Raw genomic sequence first — 23784 nt, 5'->3', positions numbered from 1 at the left:
TTGTTCTTGCCTGTGCAGAAGCTTTTTTTAATTTTTTTTTGTAGAGACAGAGTCTCACTGTACCGCCCTCGGGTTGAGTGCCATGGTGTCACACGGCTCACAGCAACCTCTAACTCTTGGGCTTACACGATTCTCTTGCCTCAGCCTCCCGAGCAGCTGGGACTACAGGTGCCTGCCGCAACGCCCAGCTATTTTTTTGTTGCAGTTTGGCCGGGGCTGGGTTTGAACCCGCCACCCTCGGCATATGGGGCCGGCACCCTACTCACTGAGCCACAGGCGCCGCCTGTGCAGAAGCTTTTTAGTTAGATCAGGTCCCAGTAGTGTATTTTTGAAGCTGCTTCAATTGCCCGGGGGATCCTCCTCATAAAATATTCACCCAGACAGATTTCTTCATGAGTTTTCCCTGCACTCTCTTCTAGTACTTTTATAGTTTCATGTCTTAAGTTTAAATCTTTAATCCAGTGAGAGTCTGTCTTAGTTAATGGTGAAAGGTGTGGGTCCAGTTTCAGTCTTCTGCAGGTTGTCAGCCAGTTCACCCAGAACCATTTGTTAAATAGGGAATCTTTTCCCCCACTGAATGTTTTTCATTGGCTTGTCAAAGATCAAATAACGGTAAGTAGATGGGTTCATCTCTTGGTTCTCTATTCTGTTCCATACATCTACCTCTCTGTTTTTATGCCAGTACCATGTTGTTTTGATCACTATTGATTTATAGTATAGTCTGAGGTCCGGTAGTGTGATTCCTCCTGCTTTGTTTTTATTTCTGAGTAATGTCTTGGCTATTCGAGGTTTTTTCTGATTCCATATAAAACGAAGTATTATTTTTTCAATATCTTTAAAGTATGACAGTGAGCTTTAATAGGGATTGCATTAAAATTGTATATTGCTTTGGGTAATATGGACATTTTAACAATGCTTTTTTTTTTTCTTTTTTCTTTGAGATAGTGTCTCCCTCTGTTGCCCTGGGTAGTGTCTGGGCATCATAGCTCATAGCAACCTCAAAGTCTCTGGCTCAGCCTCCTAAGCAGCTAGGTCTACAGGCACCTGCCACCAAGCCCAGCTAGCTTTTTCCTAAAGGTTATTTTCACTGTGTAATCTGAAACTATATCATTGTTTATTGTTCTATTACAATTCATTGGTCTATCATGTATTTTGAATTGACCATTAATTTATAGATGATTTTGTAATGTTACGTATTGGTCACATGGAAAATACTGGGTTCACTGCAGTAGTATGCAGATCATCCAGATGTTGACACATTTATTTTATTATGTACATATTTTTAAAATCAGTTATTATTAATTACTACTATCAATTTTACCCATTGGTGTTGAGAAGCAGTCAAGCTTCCTATGGTAGATATAATTTTTCTAAATTCTAATTTTCACTTGAAAGTTTGAATTCCTGTCATTGGCAATAAATACTTTCAATTGCATTACAAGAAAAAAAGCAGATAATTGGGCTTATAATTCATAAGTGGGTTGTCCGTAAGATGGCTGTAATACTTTGGAAATGCTTATGTGTACTTTCCACTCTGTCACACAGAATAAAAAGATATTTAACTCAAAAAATAGCCAGGCTTGTACCCTCAATGAATCCTCAACAATAAAAAAAAAAAAAAAAATAGCCAGGCATTGTGGTGGGCGCCTATAGTCCCAACTACTTGGGAGGCTGAGGCAAGAGAACCATTTAAGCCCAAGAGTTTACGGTTGCTGTGAGTTGTGGCATCACAGCACTCTACACAAGGGCTACATAGTGAGACTCTGTCTCAAAAAAAAAAAAAAAAAAAGGCTGAAGAAAACCTAAAGTATCACCACCTTGAAACAAGAATCAAATCCTATACCACCATACCTCTGAATGATCAATGGGAGGAAGAGGATCAATGATTTTTTTGGAAGGTGCAATCGGATTTCCATCACTGTCATATTCCAGATTGTCTTCCTCTTCCTCCTGAACCACACCAGCAGTTGGATTTTCTGCCATATATCGAAAATAAGCTTCCTGCAGGAAAGCACAAGAATATGATCACACCCAAGTACAACTGCTCCTGTTGCTCCTGTAATTAGTGCACAGTGTACCAGATGACTGTACAATTAAAGTACCTACCAAGAAAGGTAAGACCCTTACTAGCAATGATTCCTTTTACAACAGCAGTATTCAGAAGAACCATCAGAAGAAATAAATCAGGTAGTTAGTACTACAAAATGATTTAACTTGTTTAACAGAAGACTTACAAATCTGTCTGTTCCATGACCTTCCTGGGAAGGAACGTCTGCCTACCCACCCCAGAGCTACAGAACACATGCTGTGGCTTTACCAATCCGTGTTGGGAGCTGACACTAAGTAGAAAAGTCACAAAACTGGAAAGGATTACTGCTCATTCTGGGTTCTCATCATTCCACAACTGAACAATGGGGAAGAAATATACTAATGGACAGTCATTAATTTTCCATCTTGATATAGAAGAATCACAAATAGAACTCTTAGAAAAAAGTAGGGGTTAGATATTGCTAGAGGCCATCAACAGAGCCTACACACTATCAATTGATTTATCAGAATAAACATTAATTTTGGATTTAAAAAGAATCAAACAGAATAAAGCTCCCATTTGTTTTTGATGTCACAGCTGATCAAAAGTTCCATCTTCAACATGGGGGAAGGCTACATAAATCTTTATATTATCAATTGGTCACACAGGTAGAAAAGGAGCAAATCAAATGACATTGCCTGGTTAATGACAGGAATGGCCGTTTCAAGCAAAGGCAAGCTCTAGCTTGTCCCCAGTATAGACTTTGTGGGGTAAAAATAAAAGATAGAAATACTGCATAGGAACTCACTTGGTCATCTTCCTCTTCAATGTCATCTCGAATACCCCTGGAAAAACAAGCGGAGAAACAAACTTCCCTGCAAATGTTCCACATACCCAGCTCCATACTTACAGCAGATTAGTGTTGAATTCCATACAACTGAGGAACTCTCAACACTAACAATAACAAAGCAGCAATAAACACACTGTAAACTATCCACCCATCATATATGTGGTTTTACACTATAAGCAGCAGTTTGCATTTCTTTTAAATAGGATTATATAGTACTCCTAGTAATAACAATTACTAACAAAGGTATAAGGAGTAAAAACTTCCTGAGACAGATGCCAAAGAACCTTAGCTTTGTGAATCTATACAACAATATTGCAGTTGCAAAAAGCATTTCATGTTAAAAAGAAAGAAAAAAGTCCTGCATTTGTTACACACTAAAAAGAATGTCACATTTTTTTTTTTACTGTCCTCTAGAGTTTCTAGCACTAGAGTTAACTGCTTTCAAGCAAAATCAGTTACCTTGGGGACAAGAACAAAGTGGAAAAACTACATTAACTCCTTTGTAAGTTTGGGACTAAAACTCCCTAAATAATTCACATAGAGAAGGGGACTTTCCCCACTTGTTGTATCTCTCAAGAGCTATAGAAAGTATGGTTGCTTATTCCCACAATTATCTCTAATTAGACTTTATGCCTAACCTACAGCACTTGCTATTCATAAGGCAATCAGCAAGCATACCATCAGTGTAGGGCTGCAGGAAGAGAATGCAACATACAGTAAGCACCAGAGGGCTGAACCTCCATATGGCACAGAAAGAGGGAAGGGCCTGAAGCACTGATTGCCAAGCAGAGGGAGCAAAAAGTTCAACCAAACCCAGCAGAAAAAGACTTAGGAGTATACCCAGCAAGGCAAAGAGGATACTTGTCTTTCCCAGAAAATAAAGTACTTCAAGTTCTGACTATTGTTGTTAAAGCATGTCACTCCTTAACTGAAATTAGGTTTTATAACTACCCTGTTTCCCCGAAAATAAGACTGTCTTATTTTAAGGTGTGCTCCCAAAGATGCACTAGGTCTTATTTTCAGGGGATGTCTTATCTTTCCTGTAAGTAGGTCTTATTTTCGGGAAAACGGGGTAATAACGTACAGTCATATCCCTTGAGAAGCATAGGGAACTGGTACTAAGATACCCACTTATACCAAAATCTGCACATTTAAGTCCTGCAGTCAGCCCCGTACAACTGCCATGTAAGAAGCCAGTTGCATTCCTGTAATTCATTTGATTGAAACAAACAAAAAACACCCCACATCCAAGTGGACCCACACATTTGTACCCTATGTTGTTTAAGGTTAACTGTACATAGTTGTTTTTTTTGTAGAGACAGAGTCTCACCTTACCGCCTTCAGTAGAGTGCCATGATGTACACAGGACTCACAGCAACCTCTAGCTCTTGGGCTTCCGCGATTCTCCTGCCTCAGCCTCCCAAGCAGCTGGGATTACAGGCGCCTGCCCCAACGCCCGGCTATAATTTTGGTTGCAGTTCAGCTGGGGCTGGGTTTGAACCCGCCACCCTCGGTATATGGGGCTGGTGCCTCACTCACTGAGCCACAGGCACCACCCCTGTACATAGTTTTTAAAACCTATTTTACATAACTATGGGACAAATTCAGAACAATGAACCCAAACTTCAGAAATTATGCTTCTGTAATTAATTTCCTGTGTTTACTAAACAACCCTTTATAGTTAAAGACCAAAGACTATTCTACTAAACAGAATGAATTTTAATTATTACAAATGTAAATATTTTTATCACTCTATGCTTAAAAGAATATTCAAGATACAGGGATAACTTCAAGTAAAAACATTTGTGTATTTTAATATTTTTTCTCTATAAACTTTAGAGGAATAAGCTTTGTAATAATTTAGCAATTTTCTTGTAACCTTTGTGAGGGAGAAGAAAACAACTTACTTTACATTTTTTCTTTCCTTGTCCTTTTCTTCAAGCCTCTTCATGTCTCTAGCTGCCTGATCCTAAGGAAACAAAAGGCCATACATAATCACATCAACTAAAAACAGTCAGAAGGAAAATTTCTTTATAATGAACTTTTAGACTGAAACAAGCACCAGCATAGCTTTAGCTATGTGTTTTGACAATCGCATCTTGACACAAATTGCATTTTGCCAATTATTTTTCAGAAATTCCTAAATGCTCTAAAAACTTAGTTGTACAAGTAAATAGACTGCATAATTTTTACCTATAATATACATTATGAATGGAAAAACTAGCATGAATGCTTAATTCACAAGTAAATAACTTTTGGCCTTTTAAAAAAAAGTTAATGATTTAATTACAGCTATTAAGGGCCTTAAATTCAGGCAAATCAGCCTTTCTCAAAGTGTAGTTTAAGACCATTTACATCAGATTACCAGTGGGAATGGTAAAAAATGCAAATTTTTGGATCTGACTCTGGAAAATAGCTCTTACCCTGGGGGCAATTTTGCTCCTAGGCAACATTTGACAATGTCTGGAGACATTTTTGGTTGTCACAACTTTGAGAGCAGGGGTGCAGCTGATGCCACTGTTCATGGAGGCCAGAGATACTGCTAATCATTCTATAATACACAGGATAGTCCCACAACAAAGAATTGTCCAGCCCCAGATGATAAAAGTCCTGAAGTTGAAAACTATGCCCTAGAATTAAATCATTAAATCAAAATCCTTAGGGGTAAAGTGAAATGTGTATAGTTTTTACAACTTCCATAGGCAGTTCTTATTTATAGCAAACTGACAATCCTGAATAAATTAATCATTTTATACATTTAAAAGTCAAGGTCATTCTGCACAACTATTTTTCACTGTAAAACCACATGAGTTTTTCCTACTTATCTTTGATTTTTTCTGTTTATTATGGAGCAATCATTTACTTTTACATACTTTGACAAAGAGGCTTTCAGTAAACAATCTTTCCACTGGAGAATAAAAATTAGCCTCAAGCCATAAGCTGCTGTTCTCTGTTGCATGGTCAGGTACACTATAGAATTAAATGTTTCTGATAAAGAGGAATTATTTTTAAGAGAAGTATTATATATGAACAGCCTATTTTTCAAGGGACAGAGCCAAATATATGATATACTTAAGATGATAAAAATGACAAAAACAATGTAACATAAGAAACAGGTCACAAATACTTGGAGAACATACTGTTTAAGCATACACAAATCCTTTTTTGGAACACTGGCTAAAAATAAATCTTTACCTATTTCAAGCACTAGAAAAGTTTAATTTCTAGAAAAGTGTCTGACATCATGAATTAATGTAAACACTTAGGCAACAACATTCTCTCCAAGATTGAATGATACCCAATCTCTCTGTCCTAAAATAAGCAAAACCCTTTTTGAGCCAGAAGCAGTGGCTCACGCCTGTAATCCCAGCACTTGGGAGGCTGAAGTAGATGTACTGCCTGAGCTCATGAGTTCAAGACCAGCCTGAGTCACAGCAACATCTCGTCTCTAAAAACAGGAGGGTGTTGTGCCAGTTGCCTATAGTCTCAGCTACTGGGGAGGCTGAGTGAGGCAAAAGAATGGCTTAAGCCCAGCAGTTAGAGGTTGCTGTGAGATATGATGCCACAGTACTCTACCAAGGGTAACAAAGTGAGACTCTGTCTAAAAAAACAAATAAATAAATAAACCCACCCTTTTTGATATTACACTAAAGATACCCAGAACAATGACACCATACCAAAAAAAATATTTAATCTCTGAAACAACTTCAACTTCTCTTGAGATGCAAGAGAATTTAGGCCACTCTCAGATACTTTCACTCAAAAAGGGCTATGCCAGCTTGCACTACCATCAATTAATTCTAAATTTAAACCTAGAAAATCAAGAACTGATTTTTCTTATAATTCATCACTAGGCTGCTCAAGAAATGATGAGACCAGACTCCCTTGGAATTTATCCCTTTGGGGAATGTCTGTATCTTGAGAAAATGAAAAACCATGTATCCCAAAACATCTCAAACATGACAAATCATTTATTGCTTTTATTCCTATAGTGAACCATTTAAAATAGCTACTAAATACTTACTATGTTACAAGACACATTATGTCCTAAATAGTTTTGTTAAGTGTAAGTGTCCTGAATAGTTTGATAAGTGGCAAAAATACACAGTGCTATAAAAACTCGAATACAGAATGATACAGCATAAAAATATGGGGTCTGGGGCGGTGCCTGTGGCTCAGTCAGTAAGGCGCTGGCCTCATATGCCGAGGGTGGCGGGTTCAAACCTGGTCCCAGCTGAATTGCAGACAAAAAATAGCTGGGCGTTGTGGCGGGCACTTGTAGTCCCAGCTACTTGGGAGGCTGAGGCAAGAGAATTGTTTAAGCCCAGGAGTTGGAGGTTGCCGTGAGCTGTGATGCCAAAGCACTTTACCAAGGGCAATAAAGTGAGACACCGTCTCCACCAAAAAAAAAAAAAAAAAGGGGGTCTGGAGGTAAATTCTGGCTCTGCCACCTACTAGGTATATACTCATCAGCAAGTAACTTGATCTAAATCAAACATGGGAAATTCAGGCTTGGCACCTGTAGCTCAGCGGCTAGGGTGTCAGCCACATACACCGGAGTTGGCAGGTTCGTACCTGGTCCGGGCCTGCCAAACAATGACAACTCCAACAAAAAAATAGCCGGGCATTGTGGCAGGCACCTGTAGTCCCAGCTTCTTGGGAGGCTGAGGCAAGAGAATCCCTTAAGCCCAAGAGTTAGAGGTTTCTGTGACCTGTGACGCCACAGCACTCTACCAAGAGCAATATACTAAAGTCTGTCTCAGAAAAAAAAAAAGATGGGAAACTCAGATACATAGTGGGTACCAATCTGATAGTAAATGTAGGATAAAAAAGTAGTATTCTTTTAACACAGACATGCTGTACTTTTACTTAAGTACCTCTGTCTTTTGTTTTCTGATACTTGATAGAGACCTGAGTTTAGGAAAATTTATCTCCATCAAAGAAAAATTATAATCATGGTGCGATAAAAAAATGGTTCTAACTAGTAACCTCAATGTCAAAATGAAAACAGATTTATAAAACTATAGCGAACAAAAAAAAAAAAGGATGCTGGCTCGGCACCAGTAGTTCAGTGGTTAGGGCGCCAGCCACATACACTGGGGCTGGTGGGTTCAAACCCGGCCAGGGCCTGCTAAACAGCAATAACAACAACAACAAATAGCTGGGCGTTGTGGCAGGCACCTGTAGTCCCAGCTACTTGGGAGGCTGAGGCAAGAGAATCGCTTAAGCTCAGGAGTTTGAGGTTGTGAGCTATGACACCACAGCACTCTACCTAGGGCGACAAAATGAGACTTTGTCTCAAAAAATAAAATAAAATAAAATAAAATAAAATGAATAAAGAAAGAAAAAGGATGCTTTGTCTAAATAAAGTAGGCAGCCATTTGCTCAGGACAGCCTGATTTTGCCACACAAGAACACAAGCTTAGTTATTGCCAGATCTTCCTGAACTATTAGACAAAATCCTGATTTCAAAAACGTTGGCACACTTTTTAAAAAAGCAATGTCTACCTGCTAACTATCATCTTTTTTTTTTTTGTAAAGACAGAGTCTCACTTTGTCTCCCTGAGTAGAGTGCTGTGGCATGATACAGCTCACAGCAACCTCCAACTCCTGGGCTTAGGAGATTCTTTTGCCTCAGCCTCCCAAGTAGCTGGGACTACAGGCGCCTACCACAGTGCCTGGCTATTTTTTTGTTGCAGTTTGGCTGGGGCTAGCGCCCTACCCACTGAGCCACAGGCGCCGCCCTATCATCTTGAATCACCATATGTGTGCACCTAAACTCAACTGGTCTAATGGAGACCCCAGGAGCACCACCCTACTCCCTTGTGCAGTCCCCTTTACACTGCGACAAGATGAAAGAACTATCATGAACCAAGAGAAATTTGCCAAACCGCAGGCACAAGTGTGCACTGGTGGGAAAAGTACTGCTCACAGAAAGGTCGTTCATAGAACAGCTACAACAGAGATAAAAAACTTCAGTTCTCCTTAGAGAATTTAGGGGTAAACAATATCTCTGGTATTGAAGAGGTAAATATGTTTACAAACCAAAGAACAGTAATCCACTTTAACAACCCTAAAGTTCACAAATCTCTGGCAGCAAACACTTTCACCATTATAGGCCATGAGACATGCTATGCAGCATCTTAAACCAGGTTGGTGCAGACAATCTGACTAGTTTAAGGAGACCAGTCTAGTCCCTTGTGCTAACGAATTTCTGCCTAAACAATCTGTGGAAGGAAAAGCATCACTTGCTGCTAATGGAATGGATGATGATGATGATGATGAAGTTCCAGATCTTGGCTTGGTGCCTGTAGCTCAGTGGTTAGGATGGTGGCCACATAAACTGGGGCTGGTGGGTTTGGACACAGCCCGGGCCTACTAAGCAACAATGACAACTGTAACATAAAAATAGCTGGGCGTTGTGGCAGGTGCCTGTATTCCCAACCATTTGGGAGACAGAGGCAAGACAATCACTTAAGCCCAAGAGTTGGAGGTTGCTGTGAGCTGTGACGCCACAGCACTCTACCCAACATAGTAAGACTCTGTCTCAAACAAACAAACAAAAAAAAAAAGTTCCAGATCTTGGGGAGAATTTTGATGAGGTTTTCAAGAATGAAGCAAACTGAACTGAGTCAACTTCTGAAGACAGAACTTAAAGAAGTTACTGGGAGCTATTTTATATCGTGACTGCTTTTTTAAAAATTATTTTTTAAATTTTGGATTCATGAGGGTACAAATGATTAGGATACAATATTTGCATTTGTTAGGTAAAGTCCCTGTTGTAGTTGTAGTCCTTCACCCAGGAAGCAGAAAGTATGCCATATACCCTTACATTGTGCCCATTATGTGGGAGAATGACTGTCTTTTTTTTTAGAGACAGAGTCTCAAGCTATAGTCTTGGGTAGAATGTCGTGGTGTCACAGCTCACAGCAACCTCAAACTCTTGGGCTTAAGCATTTCTCTTGCCTCAGCCTCCAAGTAGCTGGGAATACAGGTGCTCGCTACAATACCCGGCTAGAATGACTGCTTTTTAATACTGTTTTTATGGTCCAGGGCCTGTAGCACAGCGGTTACAGTGCCAGCCACGTACACGGAGGGTAGCAGGTTCGAGCCCTGCTCAGACCAGCTAAAAAAATAAAAAATAAACTGTTTTTATGAATCTGATAATATCTAGATCTCTAAAATTTTCTTTTCTTTTTTTTTTTTTTTTGAGACAGAGCCTCAAGCCTTTGCCCTGGGTAGAGTGCTGTGGCATCACAGCTCATAGCAACCTCCAACTCCTGGGCTCAAGTGATTCTCCTGCCTCCACCTCCCAAGTAGCTGGGACTACAGGCACCTGCCATAATACCCAGCTATTTTTTTGTTATAGTTGTCATTGTTGTTTGGCGGGTCCGGGCTGGATTCATACCTGCCAACTCAGGTGTATGTGGCTGGCGCCTTAGCTGCTTGAGCCACAGGCGCAGAGCCAAGATCTCAAAAATTTTTAGGCCTAAGCCCCTTGGACATGGCACCTCTTTTCAGTTTTTGCTTATACATGATCCATTCTTTGCAGCTAATTAAGCTGAAGAAGCCTGGATATAAAGTTTGAAAGAAAGGTTAATAAAGTTCTTTGCCTAATTAAAAAGAAAGACAAGAAAAGAAAAGAAAAATGTCTAGACCAAATAAAAACATATCTATCTTGGATTCTTTCTTTCCTGCCTTCCTTAAAGGAGAGATGAATTTTGGCTAAAGATAAAAATATGAAAGACCTTATGTCAAAAGCAATAAAGTGACAGTTTTAAGCAAGGGCAGCAACACAGTAAGAAACTAACCAGTAGCTACATACCACATAGGTGGGACAACAGAGAGTGTAAAGCAGGGAGAGGGAGAGCATTTAGCCCAAGCAAGAGTTAATGATGAAATAAAGTACGATGACTACAATGGCAAGACAAAGGATCAGATGCAAGGGACATTGTGAAGATGACAGAACTTGGCAATAGAGAGAAGAAAGGCAGCATGATATATATACTGGAAAGAGCTAGGCTTTCAGGACTACTAACCAAGAAAAACTGGATTTGAGGGCAGCGCCTGTGGCTCAGTGAGTAGGGCTGGCCCCATATACCGAGGATGGCAGGTTCAAACCCAGCCCTGGCCAAACTGCAACAACAACAAAAACATAGCTGGGCGTTGTGGTGGACACCTACAGTCCCAGCTTCTCTGGAGGCTGAGGCATGAGAACTTGAGAACTGCCTAAGCCAAAGAGCTGGAGGTTGCTGTGAGCTGTGATGCCACGACACTCTACCGAGAGTGACTAAGTGAGACTCTGTCTCTAAAAAAGAAGGAAGGAAAGAAAGAAAGAAAGATTGGATTTGAGTCTTAGCTCTTCCATGTAAGTACACGTGGGGCATGTGATATGAATTATCTTAGTTTTCATATCAGTTAAAAAATTACATTTATTGGGCGGCGCCTGTGGCTCAGTGAGTAGGGCGCCGGCCCCATATACCGAGGGTGGCGGGTTCAAACCCAGCCCCCGGCCAAACTGCAACCAAAAAATAGCCGGGCGTTGTGGCGGGTGCCTGTAGTCCCAGCTGCTCGGGAAGCTGAGGTAAGAGAATCGCGTAAGCCCAAGACTTAGAGGTTGCTGTGAGCCATGTGACGCCACGGCACTCTACCAAGGGCGGTACAGTGAGACTCTGTCTCTACAAAAAAAAAAAAAAAAAAATTACATTTATCCCAAGAGCTGGAGGTTGCTGTGAGCCGTGTGAAGTCAAGGCACTCTACCCAAGGATAGTACAGTGAGACTCTGTCTCTACAAAAAAAAGAAAAAAATTACATTTATAAGTACTGTATATATTTTCTGCCTATTTCCCAGGATTATTTGGAGGATTAAGTGAAATAATGAAAATGCTTGATAATGCGCTAAAAAGAAATGAAGGGTAGCCTGGCACCTATAGCTCAGTGGCTAGAGCGCCAGCCACATACACTGGAGCTGGTGGGTTAGAACCCGGGCAGGGCCTGCCAAATAACAATGGCAACTACAACAAAAAAATAGCTTGGCGTTGTGGCGGGCACCTGTAGTTCCAGCTACTTGGGAGGCTGAGACAAGAGAATCACTTAAGCCCAAGAGTGTGAGGTTGCTGTGAGCTGTGATGCCACAGCACTCTACTGAGGGCAACATAATGCGACTCTGTCTCAAAAATAAATAAAGACATAAATTATGCACATAGAAGTTTTAAAAGTAAATAAGGTCACTAAGGAAGAACGATAAAGAGTGAAGATATTAAACCAATATACAGAACTGTAAAGGACTTCTGTATTTGAGAAATGAGGAGGAATGCAAGAAGGATGACAACAGTCAGATGGCTAAATGGCAAAAAATAAAATTTCTTTTTGACTGGGCATGGTGGCTCACAACCATAATCCTAGCACTCTGGCAGGCCGGTGGATTGCTTGAACTCAGAAGTTCACAACTGGCCTGAGCAAGAGTGAGATCATCATACTAAAAATAGAAAAACTAGCTGAGTATAGTGGTGTACACCTGTAGTTCCAGCTACTCAGGAGGGTAGGATAAGAGAGTGTGAGGATACTATGAACTACAATTATGCCACAAGCACTCAACCCAGAGCAACAGAGTGAGACTCTGCCTAAGAAAATAATAATTTTTCTTTTGGTGCAACAATGGCCTGGTGATTTTGTTCTTTTAAGAGTTCTGATATCAAAATACAAAAATACTTACAAATAAAATTATGTCTGACATTTACTTTAAAACAATAAAGATTTGGAGTTAGAAGAGGTTAGATAACATAAAACTAGCCAAAATTTGTTAACTAAGAAAAGTGGGTAAAGGGGCTGGGCGCCCGTAGCTCAGTTGTTAGGGCACTGGGGCTGGCAGATTCAAACCCAGCTGGGGCCTGCTAAACTACAATGACAAGTACAACAACAAAAAAAATAGCAGGGTTGTGGCAGGCGCCTGTCAGCCCAGCTACTTGGGAGGCTGAGGCAAGATAATCACTTAAACCCAAGAGATTGAGGTTGTTGTAAGCGGTGACACCACAGCACTCTACTGAGGGCGACATAATAAAACTGTCTCAAAAAAAAAAAAAAAAAAAAAGTTGGTAAGGGATACATTTTACTATTCTACCTTGTAATTACATGTTTGAAATTTTTCCACAATAAAAAGAAAATAAGTTGAATAAAGAAAAACAAAAAACCCACAAAACTCTAGTGAAAAAAGTATCAAGAAGGTGCTGGTCATGAATTTCAACTTCTATAGGAAAGTCATGAGTACTGATAAAGAAATAACATTTAAAAAGGTACATGGGGGGCGGCACCTGTGGCTCAAGAAGTGGTGGGTTCAAGCCCAGCCCTGGCCAAAAACTGCAAAAAAGGAAAAAGGTAAATGGGGCCAGGGGCGGTGGCTCACACCTATAATCCTAGCATTCTGGGAGGCCTACTCAGGTGAACTGCTTGAGCTTAGGAGTTTGAGACCAGCCCGAACAAGAGCGAGACTCTGTCTCAAAAAATAGCCAGGCATCATGGCGGGCGCCTGTAATCCTAGCTACTCAGGAGGCTGAAGCAATTGCTTGAGCCCAAGAGTTTGAGGTTGCTGTAAGCTATGGTGCTACGGCACTATACCGAGGGTGACTAAGTGAAACTCTGTCTCAAAAAAAAAAGGTGACAGAAAATAGGCTGGGTGTGGTAGCTCACACCTGTAATCCAGCACTCTAGGAGGCCAAGGCAAGAGGATTGCTTGAGCCCAAGAGTTCAAGACCAGCCTGAGCAAGAGTGAAGCCCCATCTCTACTAAAAACAGAAACCCAGGAGAGTTTTATGTTGCTGTGAGCTATGATGTCACAGCATTCTACCCGGGGCAAAAGAGTGAGACTCCATTTCAAAATAAGTAAGTAGTTACAGAATACAGAATCTAGAAGAAATGCTTGATTAAATGAGATAATGTTCCCTCTATTAAAGAATATACTCAGGTGATTAAAATAAAAGAAAACATACATATCTGGAGCTACCATGTTCAGGGGTCATATACAGTTGAAATTTCTAGTCACAATCATCTCTGAAAATACAAAGGAATTGGAAGTATATCTATGAAACTATAAAATATGAGAACAAATATCTCAAAAAGGCTAGAAAAATTTTGAACAAGGTTTGAAGAGGTTAACTTGATTTGTTTCCAATTGCTGAATATTTCAATAAAACAAGAATTGATACTTGCCTCAACTTCAGCCATGAATGCCTCCAAGGGATCATCATCACTGTCAGAATCTATGGGCTTAGAATGGAATTGCTGGCGGGTTGGTGAATTTTCAGCAGGAATGTAAGGTAAATCAACATTGCTAGAGTCTTCTTCCTCATCTTCAAAATAGCTGAAAATTAAAATGCAAACGGGTAAAGAGAACATTTAATTTGGGGTTAGTGAGTGAATCATTTAATAAAAACTTTTATTATGGTGTATCTTATTATTAAGAGATTTATCCCGAAGGAAAAAAAAAAAAAAAGGCTTTAAGGGCAGCTCCTGTGGCTCAAGGAGTAGGGTGCTGGCCCCATATACCGGAGGTGGTGGGTTCAAAACCAGCCCCGGCAAAAAAAAGATTTATCCCGGCTTGGCACCCGTACTCAGTGGTTAGGGCACCTGCCACATACACGAGGCAGGCAGGTTCAAACCCTGCCCGGGCCCGCTAAACAACGACAACAACAACAAATAGGTGTTGTGGTAGGGGCCTGTAGTCCCAGCTACATGGGAGGATGAGGCAAGAGAATTGCTTAATGCTTAAGCCCAAGACTTTGAGGTTGCTGTGAGCTGTAACACTGCAGCACTCTCCTGAGGGCAACATAGTGAGACTGTCTCAAAAAAAAAAAAAAAAAAAAAAAAAAGGAAGATTTTTCCTATATACAGACCTCCAAGGCTTTGGCTAACGACCTAATTATTAAGTACTACACAATATGGGGAAAATTTTATTATCATTTAAAAAAAAAAAAAAAACAGTCACAGCAGATTCTCCATTTAATTAGTTATCTGTTCAAATCATATTCCCAGTCAGGCGTGGATGACTTGCTCCTGTAATCCCAGCACTTCGGGGCTGAGGCCGGTGGATTGCCTGAGCTCACAGATTGGAGACCAGCCTGAGCAAGAGCAAGATCCCGTCTCTAAAAACAGCAGCTGGGTGTTGTGGTGGGCGCCTATAGTTCCAGCTACTTGGGAGGCTGAGGCAAGAGAATTGCTTGAGCCTAAGAGTTTGAGGTTGCTGTGAGCTATCACGCCACAGCACTCTACCAAGTCCCAAAAAACTAAAACGAATCATATTCCCAGTTCTATTAAAAGGAATGAGTTTTCAGTACAAACTTAATACTTAAGAGTTTATGCTATGAAAAAATACTTTTGTATGAAACATTTAAAACTTAGCTTATTCTTTATAATCCTTTAAAAAGACTTAGAATATTATCGTAAGGCTAGAATCTTTCTTCAGAAGTCTTGCGCTATTTCCTGAGAACTGACAGAAAACTTATAAAATTAAAAATAAATGTGCAAACCAAAATCATTCACTATACTACTGAAGTATTCAGAAAGGAAAACTTAAGTCTAGATAAAGTATCATTTTCTAACAAACATTCCAGAAAAGGATGTTAATACAAGTCTTTATAAATCATAAACTAATGCACATACACGTACTTTATAGGTTTTATTCAAACAATGAAAAAGTATCCTGAACTGGTTAATTGCTCTCTAGAATATTTGACTCTGCTAAACCTTAAACCAGCACCACTATATTTGATTCCTGACTAACATACCAGCTTTCTAAAATGCTGCTGTGTACTTTTAAAAAATCTAAAAATCCAATCTTCAGGAACATTTCAGGGGTAGATAATGTCTTACTTTGTTGCCCAAACTTGAGGGCAATGGCATTATCACAGCTCACTGCAATCTCAAACTCCTGAGCTCAAGTGATCCTCTTGTCTCAGTCTCCCAAGTAGCTGGGACTATAGGTCTGCATGCCACCATACTCAATTTTTCTATCTTTTTTGTAGATGTGGGGGTCTTGCTATGTTGCTGAGGCAGGTCTTGAACTCCTGGCTTCAGGTGATCTTCCCTCCTTTAGACTCCCAAAGTATTAGGGTTACAAGAGTGAGCCACCCTAGCCAGTCCCAGAAACTAGCTATTTTTTGTTTGTTTTGAGATAGTCTCAAGCTATCCCCTAGGTAGAGTGCTGTGACATCACAGCTCCCAGCAACCTCAAACTCTAGGGCTTAAGCAATTTTCTGGCCTCAGCCTCTGAAGTGGCTGGGACTACAGGCACCCGCCACAAGGCTCGGCTATTTTTTGTTGCAGTTGTCATTTTTGTTTTTAGCTGGCCCAGCTGGGTTCAAACTTGCCAGCCTCCGTATATGTGCCTTACCCACGAAGCTACAGACACCACCCAGAGTCTTATTTTGTTGCCCTTCGCAGAGTGCCACGGCATCACAGCTCACAGCAACCTCAAACTTCTGGGCTCAAGCAATTCCCTTGCTGCTTAGCCTCCCAGGTAATTGGGACTACAGGTGCTTGCCACAATGCCTGGCTATTTTTTTTAAGAGACAGTCTAGTTCTTGCTCAGGCTGGTCTCAAACTCTGGAGCCTAAGTAATCCACCTGCCTCAGCCTCCCAAAATGCTAGGATTATAGGCATAAGCCACTGTGCCCAGCCAGGTTTTTTTAATTAAAAAAAAAAAAAAAAAAGAAAAGGCTGGCTCGGCACCTGTGGCTCAGGTGGCTAGGGCACCAGCCTCAGACACCTGAGCTGGTGGGTTCGAATCCAGCCTGGGCCCACCAAAACAACAATGACGGCTGCAACCAAAAAATAACCAGGCATTGTGGCAGGCGCCTGTAGTCCCAGCTACTTGACAGGCTAAGAGAGGAGAACGCTTGAGCCCAGGAGTTGGAGGTTGCTGTGAGTTGTGATGCCATGGCACTCTACCTAGGGGGACAGCTTGAGGCTCTGTCTCAATAAAAAAAAAAGGGCAGTATCACAATCAGTTGGAAATCATAGTAGTAAGAGATTTCTTCAGATTCAACAAAGAGAAATTATCTTATAGAAATTAGAGCTAAAACTTTAAAGTCCCAGCATTTTACAACCACTTTAATAGGCAAGCAGGTTAAAGATAATAACTGGGGCAAGTGCAGTGGATCGTGTCCATAATTAAAACACTCTAGGTGGGAGGATTATTTCGGACCAGGAGTTCAAGACCAGTCTAAGCAATAAAGTGAGACATCATCTCTACAAAAAAATAAAAAAATTAGTTGGGCATGGTGGTACGTGTCTATAGTCTCAGCTGCTCAGAATGTTGAGACTGTAGGATCCTTTGGGTCCAGGAGTTTGAGGTTGCAGTGAGCTATGATAATGCCACTGCACTCTAGCCTAGGCGAGAGAGAGAGAGAGAGAGAGAGAGAGAGAGAGAGAGAGAGAGAGAGAGAACCAGTCTTAAAAAAAAGAAAAGCAAACTTTTGAGAAAAGGGGGAAAAATCAGAGTAGATTTTTCTACTACTATATTACAACATAATAGTTTTAAGGACCTAAATGCTAACACCAACATGAATTTCTACCAGTTCTGACAAATCCCTGTGTTCACAGAAGAATTTATATAGTGTCAATAAAAGATTGCAGTATAAACCACATAGATCATATAAAACTTTTCATACTTATATAAATTTCAATAGTTTCAAATATTTCAACCATGCATTTATTGAGCAACCATCCCCTAAAACACTAAGTAGGAAAAAAACCACAATTCACTGAGTAAAAGTATATAATTAAGCACATAGGTATTATAGTCCTTACAAATGGGTACACTGGTCAATTTAACTTATTAGAAAAACCATGCAACTCAGTAAGACACCAACTTAAAAAGTTATTATTTGGGAAACAAAGTTTCTTTGCCTCAATTTCCGCTGAGGGAATGAGTATCTCAAAGCCTGACCTTTGCTAAATTATCAGGAATTATAACTTACGCATTTTCTTCATCAAAGTTGGCCCGTTTAGATCCGATTTTGTAGAAAGAAGGGAGTTGTGGAGGAGCTGACTTTCCAAATCCAGAAGAAGAGCTAGTTGCCCCAAAGGCACTGTGGGACTGTTGTGGGAGTTTGGGTTCCTCCTTTTTCCCAGCACTGATGGCAAAACCTCCAAAGCCAAATCCTCGCTTAGTGCCAGGACCGCCTTTATTCCAGTTCATGGTGCCAATGATCTGTTAGGAGTAAGATACATGAATATAGATTTAACTTCATAAAGTAAATAGGCCCACTGACTTACATGTCTTTTCTAACTTCTACCTATAAATTCATTTTAAACTTTATCCTCTTAGAACAGTAACACTGAGGGCTCTGCCCCAGTAGCACAGTGGTTATGGTGCCAGCCACATACACCGAGGCTGGCAGGTTGGAATCTGGCCCCGGCCAGCTAAACAACAATGATAACTACAGCAACAACAACAACAAAATAGCCAGGCATTGTGGCAGGTGCCTGTAGTCCCACCTACTTGGGAGGCTGAGGTAAGAATCGCTTAAGCCCAAGAGTTGGAGGTTGCTGGGAGCTGTGATGGTAATCTACTGAGGGTGACATAGCCAGACTGTCTCAAAAAACAAAGAACAAACAAACAAAAAAACTGTAACACTGAAGCTGGGCGCAGTAGCGCACACCCTATTTCTAGCAAGGATCACTTGAGCCCAGGAATTCAAGGCTATAGTGTGCTCTAATCTTGCCTGGGAATAGCCACTATACTCCAGCCTGGACAACACAGTAGGTGTGGTGACTCAGGCTTGTAATCCTAGCACTCTGGAAAGCCAAGACAGGAAGACTGGCTTAAGGTCAGGAGGTCCAGACCAGCCTGAACAAAAAGAGCAATCTGGGAAAAGCAACACCCTGTCTCTACTAAAAATAGAAAAATTAGCTGGGTGTGGTGGCAGGGGCCTGTAGTCCTAGCTACTTTGTCAGGGGAGGGGAATGAGGCAGACAATAGGATTGCTTGAGTCCGAGAGATTGCTATGAACATGGCACTCTAGCCCCACTGGCAAAGTGAGACTCTTTACCCCTACCAAAAAGAAAACCAACCCCAAAGCCCCTACAACTTTAACATATTTCTGATATACACTATGCTAGAGCCTCAACCAAGTGACTGCGTTTTTTAAAACACCAAAGAAATTGTTATTCATTTTATTGGGATCACCATCTAAACAGGAATGCAGTATTTAATATTATCCTTTTCAAAAGGACTTGACTGCTAATTAATATCTTATTAAGTTGTGAAATACTCTTACATATTTTTGGAAACCTGATAGGTGCTAGGCATTGTATTAGGCAATTGGAGATATCAAAATGAAAAGACTTAATCTCTTAATTTTTATGCTCAAAGAATTTAGTCAGCCAGGAAGAGAAAAACAAAACCAAAAGACCCCCCACATTTACAATATAATGCTTTGCTTGGCAGTATCACAGGCAAAGAGGAAAAAAAATATGTCCCCAAACTAAAGATCATCCTCTAATAATGACATTTGGAAGAATCAAAGATTCAAAACTTAAAAGATACTGGCTTGGCGCCCGTAGCACAGTGGTTACGGCGCAAACTACATGCACCAAGGCTGATGGGTTTAAATCTGGCCCAGATCAGCTAAACGACAATGACAACTGCAACAAAAAATAGCCGGGTGTTGTGGCAGGCGCCTGTAGTCCCAGCTACTTGGGAGGCTGGGGCAAGAGAATCGCTTAAGCCCAAGAGTTGAGGTTGCTGTGAGCTGTGATGCAACAGCACTCTACCGAGGGCGACACAGTGAGACTCTGTCTCAAAAACAAACAAACAAACAAACAAAAAACCTTAAAAGATATTAACATCAGCTATTTGTAGACATTATCCATTTGTCTCTAAAGGATACTTATGAACCATGCACTTACTTAGCAACTGCCCACTAGAACACTATTCAGGAAGATACTATGATTCATTAATACGTTGCCTCAAGTATCAGCTAGCCTATTACAAAGAAATTTAATCATCAATAAAATCAGTTTACGAGCAATACCCTTTCTCTTATTAGCATTGGTTCCAAAAAACTTTTTTAATGACAAAATTTACATATATTTTATAAAAAAGTAGAAAGCCAAAAAAGGGAACAAAATTTAAAACTACTTGAAATTTCCTCTCCCAGGTAAGTGTTGTTATTTTTTTGCTATTTTTCTATGGATATGTGTATATACACACTAGATTTAAAAACAAAACTCAAACTATATTGTACTTTACAGATTCACATTATATATTAAATATATTCCAATGTCAATAAATATATTTCTTCACTATTAAATACAATTATATATACTTTAGATATGTTTTTGTCCACATCCTTAATTATTTCCTTCAGATCAATTTTTTAAATGTAATTGCCCCCATCAAGAGAATACAAATTCTAAGTTTAAAATATTTTACATACTACTTATGGAAAAGTGTCCATTACACACTGAGAAAATAAAACAATTCATAAAACAAAGTGGCATGATCTAATCTATGTAAAATTCAATTTATGTGTTACATATACAGAAGGCTGTTTATCAAAAAGAAATTTTTTTTTGAGACAGTTTCATTCTGTTGCCCTGGGTAGAGTGCCCCCGGCATCATAGCTAATAGCAACCTCAAACTCTTGGGCTCAAGAGATCATCTTGCCTCAGCCTCCCAAGCATCTGGGAATATAGGTGCCTGCCACAAGGCCTGGCTATTTTTTAGAGATGAGGGGTCTCGCTCTTGCTCAGGCTGATCTCTAACTCCTGAGCTCAAGTAATCTACCCATCTCAGACTCTCAAAGTGCTAGGATTACAGGTGTGAGCTGTTTTATCAAAAAGTTAATAGCAGTTATTTGACTTTTTTGTTGGTGGTGGTGTTTAACATAAATAAGAAAAATTAAAGGCCAGTTGCAGTGACTCATGTCTGTAATCCTAGCACTCTGGAAGGCCAAGGCAGGTAGATCGCTTAAGCTCAGGAGGCAGACACCAGCCTGAGCAAGAGCGAAGATTCTGTTTCTTAAAAAAAACTAGCTGGGGGCGGCGCCTGTGGCTCAAAGGAACAGGGCTCCAGCCCCATATGCCAGAGGTGGTGGGCTCAAACCCAGCCCTGGCCAAAAACTGCAACCCCCCCACAAAAAACAAAAAAACTAGCTGGGCACTATGGCAGGAGCCTGTAGTCCCAGCTACTCTGGACTGAAGCAAGTGGATCACTTGAGCCCATGAGTTAGAGGTTGCTGTGAGCTATGACCCCACAGAACTCTACTGAGGGTGACAAAGTGAGACTCAAAAAGAAAAATTAAAATGTTTACAATGGCCTTGGAATTTCAAACAAATGTGGAAAAAGAATGCCAAAAAATGGTTTTTATAATAACATTGCTGAAGGAATCGAAAACAATATGCGCTGTATTTTTCTGGTGCTACATCCCTCACCCACATGTACCTTTCGGGTTTTGTTTAATTGCTATTACATACCACTTAAGCTCAGTCCCCAGATAGAGTCTGTCTTTACTCATTTTTGACCTCCTTCCGTAACAGTAAACATAGTACAGGTTAGTAAGTGCTTAATAAATACTAGTTTACTTAAACTTAAGATCATCTTTTGCTTTCTTTAGGAATCCTATAAGAAGATTCATTAATCAGGGAATCAACATAATTCAACTGAGATGAGATTTAGTGAGAATATAAATAAGGACATTTTATCATCTGAAAATTTATCATTTTTTAACTAATCTTTAATAAGCATGTCTTTGGAAGACCTGCTCCTAAGCAACAAAAATGATGGACTGAATTTTAACCTCATTTATCCTTGTGGATATAATGTATAATGAGCTAATAAATGAGCCACAGAAATGAGAAAGTAGGCAAAGAAAGTAGGGAAGAAAAACATTTAATTGAGGTTTATGGCACTTTTCAAAATCACACAATGTCCCAGCAAGAAAGCTTTCAATGGTTACTGAAAGCTTGCTGAGGAAGATCAAGCAATACAGGAGGCTATAGGCATTCAGACATGAAAGATATAGTTTCTGTTCTCAAGAAATAATGCAGGTTTAGCCAGCTAAAAAAAAGAACACAATGGGTACTAACAAAGGTACTACACAAGGCTCGTTCAATGGTGGCCCAGGAGAGGGCACCTGACACTGGATGATTTTCTGGGAGATGATGGGTTCAATTTTGAAATGTGAGGAGGCAATAGACCACAGAAGCAGAATTGGAGGGCATTTTAGATTGAGGGAACTATAAGTACTACCACAGAGAACAGAAAATAGGTTGGTGCAGCTAGAGTTCAATAGGACATTTGGGAACATTGCAGGACACATGTTCAGAAACACAGGCAGGGCCAAGATGAACAGCTTAGTAGGCTGCGCTAAGAATGGTATGTTCTGCCAGTAACAGAGAATCATTAATTTTAAGCAAAAGGGGAATATATTTCAGATCAGTACTTCAGAAAGACTGCTACCTACAGCAGGGAAAAGCAGGAGGCAAAGAAAGTAGTTAGGAGGCGGTCATAAAACACAGATGTTAAGCTGGGTGTGGTGCCTGTTCTGGAAGCTAAGGATTGACCTACTGAACGCTGAGGAGCTCAGCCTCAGGCAACATAAAGAGAATCCTCCTCGCCAAATAAATAAATAAACAAAAATAAAAAACAAACAAAGCTTTATACAGTGGCAGTGCAGTAGGTTTATCCTAGGTGCAATTATTGCTAACTGAAAACTTTTCTCAATACCCAGCAATGACAGCTTGCAGTATGGTCAGCACTGACAATTTCTAGCAGTCTTTATGAACACTGAAGAAAGAAAGAAAGAAAGAAAAAGACAGGGAGGGATGGAAGGAAAAAAAGAAAAAAGAGAAGAAAGAAATACAGATGTAAAGTGACAAAGTCTTCAACTAAGCAAGTGCCTGTGAAGAAGGAGAAATGCGGATGGATCTTAGTTACTTATTTAACTACTGTATCTATGAGGAACAATCAGTAGGGTTGTGTAACTAATAATTGGCATGGAAGGTAAGGAAAAAGGAAGAGTATAACTTTGTAGGTTTCTGGCTTTAAAGACTAGGTGAATGGTGACACCACTAACAGAAATGGAAAACTAAAAGAATGAAAAGCCAGGCTTGGAAAAGCAGGCAAAAGATGAGGTGAATTCATTATCCATTACCTATAAGAGAGCTAAGGAGAGATGCCAAGTGAAGTTGGAAATGGCAGCAGGGTCTGGGGTAGAGCTATAGATGTGCTGCGAGACATTTGCATTTGAGGTTACTGATGTAAATGAGCTAGCAGAGGGAGGATGCAGGGAATGAGAAAAGAGGTAAGATAAAATCTTAGGCTATACCAATATTCAGGAATGGGCAGGAAAGAGAAGCTTACATGCAAACTTAAAAAGGGAAGAAGGGGAAGAGAAGTGGACAAAGGGAGGGAAAGGGGGGTAACAGGTAAGAAGAGAAGTTTTACAACAGAAAACTAAAGAGAAGCTTAAGTCAGTCAAGAACTAAAAAGCCTCTGCTGGATACCCAACCAGGAGTCATCAAATGAAAGCAGTTTCAATGGAGCAGCAGGGCAGGGCAGAGTAATAAGTGGTTGAGAGTGAAGACTAGGTCAAAAAGAGTAAAGATTACTTTGTAGGTCATTCACCAGCGACAGGAAGGACAAAGTTATTTATTAAGTAGAGGAATTTTATTTTTTAAAGAAATGTAAGCAGGTTTATATGCCACAGGGGAAAACCAATAAAGTTAGAAAAACTAAGCATATACTAGGATAGAAAAAAATCATTGGATTTCCTGAGAGAAAAAGAATAGACCAAAACTCTTAACCGGAGAAGCAAATAACTCTACTTCCTGGACTAGAGGGAAGGAGACATGGATATGAAATCAGTCCTAGTAAATAATCAAAAGGTGCATTATTACTAAAGAA

General features: G+C 40.1%; 1 protein-coding gene across 1 annotated transcript in view; it reads right to left on the bottom strand.

Annotated features, from left to right (window-relative positions):
• DDX42 (DEAD-box helicase 42) overlaps nucleotides 1-23784 on the bottom strand; it is a 54369-nt gene that overhangs the window by 21973 nt on the left and 8612 nt on the right. Inside the window, exons 2-6 of the mRNA XM_053567872.1 lie at nucleotides 17852-18084; nucleotides 14085-14235; nucleotides 4787-4848; nucleotides 2838-2874; nucleotides 1852-2001 (exon numbers count right to left, since the gene is read on the bottom strand). Coding sequence (XP_053423847.1) covers nucleotides 1852-2001; nucleotides 2838-2874; nucleotides 4787-4848; nucleotides 14085-14235; nucleotides 17852-18072 — 621 coding nt within the window. The 5' untranslated portion in view covers nucleotides 18073-18084. The remainder of the gene's footprint in view (nucleotides 1-1851; nucleotides 2002-2837; nucleotides 2875-4786; nucleotides 4849-14084; nucleotides 14236-17851; nucleotides 18085-23784) is intronic.

Source organism: Nycticebus coucang, chromosome 18 (genome assembly GCF_027406575.1).
Source record: "Nycticebus coucang isolate mNycCou1 chromosome 18, mNycCou1.pri, whole genome shotgun sequence".
NCBI lineage: Eukaryota > Metazoa > Chordata > Mammalia > Primates > Lorisidae > Nycticebus > Nycticebus coucang.
The sequence above is the reverse complement of the archived record's forward strand: the minus strand, read 5'-3'. Positions and strand labels throughout refer to the sequence as shown.